The sequence below is a fragment of the Nicotiana attenuata genome, unplaced genomic scaffold, assembly GCF_001879085.1.
Source record: "Nicotiana attenuata strain UT unplaced genomic scaffold, NIATTr2, whole genome shotgun sequence".
NCBI lineage: Eukaryota > Viridiplantae > Streptophyta > Magnoliopsida > Solanales > Solanaceae > Nicotiana > Nicotiana attenuata.
Window position 1 is genome coordinate 7,071 of NW_017673962.1, and position 9,225 is coordinate 16,295.

A 9,225-nucleotide genomic window follows, 5' to 3' on the forward strand; every position below is an offset into this window, starting at 1 on the left:
ACGGGTCAGTGCCTTATTTTGTTTGGGCTCAGCCATTTCGGGCCCTAATTTTCGGCACCGTACCCCCCCCCCCCCCCTTTTTTTTTGCCTTTTCTTTTGTATTTCTATTTTTTGTATATTATTTTTTTTTGTACTTTGTATTTATTCATTTTTCTTAATTTTATAAAAATGCTAAAACAAAACAAAGACTCAATTAAACTATTTAAACTTCCTAAAGTTACTTAAAAACTCTATTTAGAAATAAAACGCAACAATTAACAATTAAGAATGTAACAAGACTATTTTTTTTTTGCAATTTTTCTTTAAACTTTATTCTAAATCTAATTAATACCTAATTAATACTAAAAATTGTGGAATTAAAATCCCTAAATGCATGTGCATATTTTTCTGTATTTTCATATGAAAAATGCAACCAATTAACACAAAAATTCAAACAAAAATTCACAAAAATTGTAAAGAAATCAATTATTTGAAACTTTTGGAATTAATTTGCTTAGGGCAAAAATCACGTGCTCACAAACCCATTTCTTTGTTATTTCTAGTTTTTGTTTCAATTATTTGAACATTGTATTTTATTGTTTCTATTAGTGTTTCAATTCTTTGAACATTGTATTTTACTAGGGTTTAGGTCTTGTTTTAATTAGTTTTGTTTATTAATTTTATTAACTAATTAGTTTAATTAGTCTTGAATAGTTTAGTAAGATTGGAATTATACTTTGTATAGTCTTGAATAGTTTATTAGAATCTAGGGTTTAGTAGTAGTAGTTGAACTTTTAGTTTATGAATTGGACATTTGGATATGAACTGAATTTTTAGTTTATGAATTGAACTTTTTGGATATGAATTGGACTTTTAGTTTATAAATTGAACTTTTAGTTTATAAATTGAAATTTTAGGATATGAATTAAACTTTTAGGATTTGTAGTTGAATTTTTATTTTATGAATTGGACCTTTTGGATATGAATTGAATTTTTAGTTTATAAATTAAAATATTTGGATATGAATTGAACTTTTAGTTTATAAATTGAACTTTTTAGGATATGAATTGAACTTTTAGGATATGAATTGGACTTTTAGTTTATAAATTGAAATTTTAGGATATGAATTGAACTTTTAGGATATGAATTGGAATTTTTAGGATATGAATTAACTAAAAAAAGATTGTGATATGAATTAACTAAATTAATTTGTTCTCGTTTTATTTGTATAGATGAAATATCGTACTTGGATGCACAATAGGAATTATTCTAATCGGCGGAGATTGCGGGAGGATTTTGTAGAAGGGGTTGATGACTTATTAGACATGCAATGTCATTTCCACCATACCAAAGTGAATGAGTAATTAGGCGCCTTTGTGTTAGGTGCGACTGTATGAAGTTTGGAAAATCGGAGGAAGTTAAGCATCATCTTTATAGGAAGGGGTTTATAGAGAATTACTTTGTGTGGACTAATCATGGAGAGATCGATGGTAGCCGTGGGATATTTCATAACATGGTTGTTGGTGAAAGTAGTAGGTCGGTGGAGAATACAAATCGTGATTCTAGAATTCAGGATATGGTTACGGATGCTTTTGGGATGCACTTCGGGGGTGAGCCCAATGAAAATGTTGAACAAACTCCTAATGATGACGCAAAACATTTTTATGAACAGTTAGAGGTAGTAGCTCTGACCACCCTACACCGTTCACACATGCCTCTGATATACATGCTTCAGACGATGATGCTGATGATGACGAGGAGGTGCATTATGATCAATATGGCAGGATCATCATAGTCCCTGAGGGTGATGGGTAAGAGTTATTTGTTATTTTTGCATTTATTATTTTTTAAAGTTTTTACTAAGATATTAATGTGTTTTTATTGTTGAATTGCAGGTTCATCCCGAGTAATAAGACTATGAGGATAATCACCAAAGCCATCAGAAAGCTTTATGATGGACCTTATGCGACTTGGACTGGTTTCTCATTCTCGCTGAAGGAGCAAATTTTCAATCAATTTAAGGTATAAATATTCTTTTAATCAGTTTAATAATTTATATTTATGATATTTCTTGTTTAATATTTAACTTTTGAAATACAGAGCAAGTGTGTATGGGAACACCGCTATAGCGCGGAAGTGGCTGCAAATTTTCATCATAATGCTCGCAAGCGATTGTCGGATACTTTCTCCGAAGCTAGAAAGAAGAACAAGAAGCCTGACTGGTTACTTTAAAATCTATGGGATGATTTGAAAAGGAAATGGCTTACTGCAAAGTTCTTAGAGAAGAGCGAAAAAGGAAAGAAAGCTCGCGCATCTGAGAAGGGAGGCTCCTTGCAAACTGGAGGTGCGGTCAGCCTTGGGACAATAAAAGAAGATTGGTACGTAATTGCTTAAATTATTTTAATTTTCAAAGTATATCTATTCAATTTATTAACTAAATTAATTTGTTTTCAAGAAAAGAAGTTGGGGCGTCCAATGAATCATGATGAGCTATTCAAGGAGACGCATATTGTAAAGAAGAAGAAAGAGACGGATCAAGAAAGGTGGGTCAAGGACCGGGCCTCGACTGTATATGTAAGCTTTCTCTTTAAGTATTTTAATTTACTTTTATATAAATTTTGAAATACTAATTCAATTTTAATTTTCGTATAGGGTCGCTACCAAACTAACGTGGAGGAATTCATCCGCACCCAGCCAGCTGGTGAATCGGGCGAGCCAACCCAACCTTCGGACGAGGATGCTGAAAGAATATGGATGGAGTCTGCTGGCGGTCCAAAATAGGGGAAGGTATACGGGCTTCCTACTAAAAAGTTCCATTGCTATAAGTGTGGAATGCAAGGAATATGGACTTCCTCGCAAGGCGAGCAACTTAATGGGGAGAGCCTCTCCGCTATGCGGGAGACTGTGACAAAGCTCAAATCCGAGCTAGAAACGGCCAAGGAAAGAGAAAGGGTTAGAGATGCTCAATTCCTTGGCATGCAAGCTCAGATCAGAACTCTCCTATCTACTGGAGCTTTTCCGTTGCCCCGGTCTCGTGAGTCATCGCCAGAGGCTCGACTTGAACGTGAGTGTTCCTTCCGTCCTCCCCGTGATCGTTCCTCCCGTCCTCCCCGTGGTCGTTCTTCACGTCCTCCATAAGACCCTTCTCGACACTGTCTTTTAGATGCAAGTTCATCAGACGGTGATGATGATGTTGTACAAAACACTCCTTGACTTGTATATACTTTGAACTAGACAAATAGAGCCGGTTCTGAACTAGTTGCAATAAGTATTAACTTGGTTTTGGATTTTTTAGTTCTATTGAACTTTAATTTGTTAGTTTTAATGTATTTATTGAATTGTGTTGTTGTTGTTGTTGTTGTTGTTGTTGTTGTTGTTAATTAGGGATTTTGGTATGCTGGCAGGTGGTGTAGCTGCCAAAACAGGCATTTTATGCCAAATTAAAACCCAGAAAACCGACCAAAGTTGGTTGGTATCTAACTAAAAAAATAATTTTCTGCTGAGTAGCGACCAAGGTTGGTCGCTTAATTTTTTTAAAAAAATTAAAAATTAAAAATTACCGACCAAAGTTGGTCGGTTAATGAACAAGGATTATCCAGATTTCTACTTTATCGACCAACTTTGGTCGGTATGATTAAATTATAATTTTTAAAAAATATATATATTTTACTTTACCGACCAACTTTGGTCACCAATTTTTAAATTTTAATAATTAATAAAATAACGTAATTTAAATACACCGACCAACTTTGGTCGGTAAAATTAAATTATTAAAATATGTTACCGACCAAAGTTGCTCGGTATGTGCTTTAAATTGCACAGTTGCTCCTTTTACCTTTGCGACCAACCTTGGTCGGTAATTGGCGACCAACCTTGGTCGATATACTAAAGCGACCACCAAAATAGCGACCAAGCCTGCAATTTGGACGCGTTTTGGTCGGTAATTTGCCTAAACGGACCAACATTGATAGCTTTTTATGGTCGCTAATTAGCGGATTTCTAGTAGTGTTTTTTTTAGTTGCAAGACAAAATCGGACAGCCAATAGTTACTAGATTGAACAACAATCTCACCAATAAGTTCAGTTTTTCCATTACATAAACGTAGGTCCACACAGTACTTTTGGACCACAACTATCTCCATTTCAAATCATAGGTCAATTTCATGTTGGAAGTTATGTACTCTCTCCATTTTAATTTATTTGAATTTCGGAGTACGAGGATTAATATGACTAATTTTCAATGTAAATGGGGATATCGATTCTTTAAGTATTTTAAAATAAAATTTACATATTTAGAAACTACATAAAATATACAATAAAACCCAATAGTTAACAATTTGAAATACTTAAAAAATATTTGCAAAAAAACATGGTCAAGAAAACATTATTTGACTCCCCATATAGTAATAGGTTCATGCTTTTTGAGACACATGGTTGTTCTGGTTTTGACCAAACTTTCAGCCATTCATCCTTTGTTTTCTTAACGAGCATATAATTCGTAATTGTACCAAAATCTTCAGCAGGATAGGCAAAGAGTTTAGTACTTTCTTCTTCCCCCCCCCCCACCCCCCCCCCCACCCCGCCCCCCACCCACAATTTGATTAGTATATAGAATATGTAAAAGATAAGAGAGCATCACGCACCTACTAAAAAAAATTAACATGATTTAATTTGCTTTTAAACTGATTATAAAATAAGGCCCACTTGTGTTCTCTATGGTTTATAGACAAGAAAGCATGCAAGAAAAAAAAAAATAAGCCTTCAATTATCATCTTGTCTCCATCTTGAATGCCATTGACATTCAATTGCGTTCTCAATAATTATGACGTTTTCTGAAGCATGAATTTCTGTGGAAAAAATGGAATTGCAGAAGAACAATAAAATTATTTCGGTACTAGTAACTTTGTTAGAAAATTATCATCTTCTGCCTGTGATAACTGCTGAAGGGCCGAAGCGGGCCTATGTTGTAAAGAGAGGGGTTATCAGCACCGGAAAAATTCGATAAAAATTTTATATATATATATCTTTAAAAATTAGTAATATATCAATAATAACACTGTATATACAAAGCAGGTTTAGATTGAATACAAAAACAATAACCTTCAAATCCTAAGTTGGCCTATTTACTCGGAAAGTAAAAGTTAAAGGAAAATGAGACCAAAAGCATTACGTATTTTTGACCTTCCACTCTGAGCATATTTTGGAAGTGACAGCAAGGGTTGCTGCAGAATTATGTGTGGAAAAGAATTAATTTAGTGAATGAAAAGGACAATAGGAAGGGGGGTGGGGAAGAAAGAATTTTTTGGGTTTTACATTTGGAAAAAGCCGATTATTGACTGTTCTTGATTCTTTCACTCAAATGATTGACTTGTAGAATTAAAATTTCCATTACAATCTCTTAATTCCTTTAGTTTCTGTCACTACATGTTCTCTATTATATGGTCCATCTCCCCCACCCAAAAAAAAAAAAAAAAAAGAAACTAATAAAATAAAACTTCAAACCAGGCACAAACGACAATACCATATCAAATTTTATAAAGTAGCATTGATTTCAACAACTTGAAAGGAAATATAGAATCAAGAACCAAAGCAAGAATATATACTTCTTTATGTAGTGCCTTCAAGCAGATTCCCATTTTTACATTTCAAAGAGAATGAAGAAATTCCTTTTCTGATTTTATAGTCTTGGCTAGTCATTATGCATACTTGCTTTGGTCTTCAATAAGTTGATGAAACAGTAATTAAAAATTGATTAATCTTGTATAAAATTACAACAACTACTGTAACAGTATAATCCCACAAGTGGGGTTTGGGGAGAGTAGTATGTACGCAGACCTTACCTCTACCGTGAGATAAAGAGGCTGTTTCCGTCGGCTCAAGGAAAGATGCAAGTAAAGCAATATCAACAAGCAGTAACGACGACAAAAAAAAAAAAAAAAAAGGCAAAGGAACAACAAAGTGATAAAAATCTACCAATAATAGAATACAAGACTGCCACTAAAAATCTTGTATAAAATTGATAGATACAATTTAGTGTCTGATAATAAACAAGTTTTTGTTGAGTTTACTTAAGAGTGAAGATGTTTGGAAAGTCAATCATGTTAATTTTAAGTTTCTTCTTTAATATAAAAGACAAAGAGCTACATGTAATATATAGTAGCATTTCACTTTAGCAGCAAGTGGCTAGAACCATAATAAAGCATTGATTACTTTGATGAATGCCCAACCAACATGATCATGTTAGTCAACATACCACTATCTCCAATAAAGCAAATTAAAGAAAGAAGAACAAAAAAAAGGAAGGAAAAGGAAAACAGAACCCACAAGAAAAAAAACAAGAAATACCAATATAACTTTTTTCTGTTATCTGCTTTCCTTCTAAGCTGCTTTGGTCTGCCCCCTTTTTCACCTTCATTTGCTACTACAATACTCTTCAAAGCCACACTTCAATCATTCACATTCTTTACTTCCTTCTATCTGATATTAATATAACCACTGAGCTCAGGTAAATTCTTCTCATTCCCCTGACTTTCTCCCTTCTTTTCTAATTTGATTCATTGGTCTTGTTACTATATTCTTAATATTTTGTGTTGTTACTACTTGTCGGCACTGCTTTTTCTCATCTTTTCTTCGGTCGAGGGTATCGGAAACTGCCTCTCTGCCTTTCAAAGGTAAGGATAAGGCTGTGTACATTCCACCCTCTCCAGATTCCACTAGTAAGAATACACTGGGTTCGTTGTTGTTGTTGTTGATCTTGTTACTATTGCTTGAGATAGGAGAGTAACCTCTTTCGGGCTACACCATTGTTATTTTCTTTTTCTGCAGCCCCATGTATAGTAAGAGTCTTTCTAACGACGAGCAATTAGTACCTATAAGTAATCCAAGAACTTGGGTACCCTATATGAGTTCACTTAGTCTCCTATTTAGAAGCTTAAGTTGGAAAAGTCAACCGGATGTTGACATATGTGTAAACGATCTCGGATGTGAATTCTGATTGTTCTATTAGCTCCGTTAGGTGATTTTGACTTGAGAGCGCATCCGTAAAGTGATTTGGAGGTCCGTGGTAGAATTAGTCTTGAATTAGCGAAATTGAAAAATTAGGCCATTTTGGTCGGCAGTGGAAAATTTGATATCGGGGTTGGAATGGAATTCTAGAAGTTGGAGTAGGTTCATAGTGTCATTTTGTGACGTGTGTGCAAAATTTCAGGTCATTCGAATGTGATTTGGTAGGTTTTTGTATCGTTTGAGGAGTTTGGAATTTAGAAGTTCTTAAGCTTGAATCCGAGGGTGATTTGGTGTTTTGATGTTGTTTTGAGCGATCCGAAGGTTCGACTAAGTTTGAATGATGTTATGTGACTTGTTGGTATTGTGGGTTGAGGTGCCGAGGGTCTCGNGGAAACTGCCTCTCTGCCTTTCAAAGGTAAGGATAAGGCTGTGTACATTCCACCCTCTCCAGATTCCACTAGTAAGAATACACTGGGTTCGTTGTTGTTGTTGTTGATCTTGTTACTATTGCTTGAGATAGGAGAGTAACCTCTTTCGGGCTACACCATTGTTATTTTCTTTTTCTGCAGCCCCATGTATAGTAAGAGTCTTTCTAACGACGAGCAATTAGTACCTATAAGTAATCCAAGAACTTGGGTACCCTATATGAGTACAAAGGACTGTTCTCAAGGATTTTGCAGTTTATACTGTCCACAATGGTGTTACATAATCTTCCCTCCACCACCTCCATTTGAATTCCCTGATGATGATGATTCTAGCCCTAATTTCTCCCCTCTAGTTATCGCGATCATCGGAATTTTAGCCAGTGCTTTCCTATTAGTCAGCTATTATGCTATAATATCAAAGTATTGTGGTAATAGGAATGTTACAAGAAGAAGGGAAAATAATCAAGAAGATTCAGAATTAGAAGATGAAGATCATGACCCTTCGAATCACGAACCATGGCATGTAAATCCAGGTGGTTTAGATGAAGCTTTAATCAAGTCTATTACTGTGTTTAAGTACAAGAAAGGTGATGGATTATTGACTGAAGGCACAGATTGTTCTGTTTGTTTAAGTGAATTTCAAGAGGATGAAAGCCTTAGACTTTTACCAAAATGTAGCCATGCTTTTCATGTAATGTGCATTGATACATGGCTTAAATCTCACTCCAATTGCCCTTTATGTCGAGCTAATATCATCTTTCCAAATGCTTCACCTTCTCCAATCATGGAAATTACTCCTCTATCTAATGAACCAACTCCACAACTCCAACCTGAAAATGATATAGAAATGGGCATTAGAGAAGAAGAAACACAAGAAGAAGAAGATGTAACAAGCCATATTAATCAAGAAGTTAGGAGATCAGTGTCAGTGGACTATGGATCACAAGGTCGTTTATCGATAGCTGATGTATTAAGAATTGATCACGACGAATTCCAAGATTGTGTAATGGAAGATGGGCAGTTGCAAAGAGATGTTGGAACATCAAAATTACAAGACAATAATGGTGAAGAAATGAGTAGGAGTGGGATTAGAAACAATGTACTTACACATTGTGTGGCAAGTCCAATGGTGATGAAGAGATCATTATCCAGTGGGAGATTATTGTTTCCCAAACGTGGAAGAGTACAAAACTTGGTCATTCCTTTGTCAAATATTTGAATAATTTTGTGTCAAGATTTAGAGGGATTTTTCTATGCGTTTAAACAAATTAAGAGTCAGTAACCATGAGTTTGAAAGGTCTTTTTTATTTTAGAAATTGAGCTTTTCTGTTCTTTAGTTCATCCACTATTTTTGTAGGGCTGAGTGAGTGGAGGATTGTTCTATGCAAAAATCAAGGGAGAGCTCATCTCTAATGGGACTCCATTGGTATGATTTCTTGAGTTTTATTTGTTTGATTATTGTGTGATTGGCTAGTCTTGTTACATTATTGTGTTGGAGTTGGATTTAATAGGCCTAAAAAAATGTTGCACCAATAGAGGGATTTAAAATTGTAAAGGGATGGGGATGGAGAGTGAAAGAAAATTTACTGTTTAAATTTCATAATGTTTGCCTAAGAAAGCATTTAGCAGAGGTCGTTTGGTTGCATTACCCTGATGTTAAATATCTGTATAAAACTTCACATTAGTGTTACAATCATTGGTTAGCTTCTAAAGTTTGCATAAAATTTAGCATTATATAATAGTACATTGTTTGATTTGGCATTTTTGTTGCCTACATAACTAATACCTATCTAAGTTATGCAGGAATTAATTTATTA

At 34.6% G+C, this 9,225-nt stretch overlaps 1 protein-coding gene across 1 annotated transcript; it reads left to right on the plus strand.

Moving 5' to 3' along the window:
• Positions 1–6,334: 6,334 nt before the first annotated feature.
• LOC109217710 (RING-H2 finger protein ATL51-like) lies at positions 6,335–8,941 on the plus strand (the record flags this gene model as incomplete). Its single annotated transcript, XM_019381974.1, has 2 exons — positions 6,335–6,483; positions 7,844–8,941. Coding segments are annotated over 2 exons (933 nt in total), but the record flags the coding sequence as incomplete, so codon positions are not given.
• Positions 8,942–9,225: the final 284 nt, after the last annotated feature.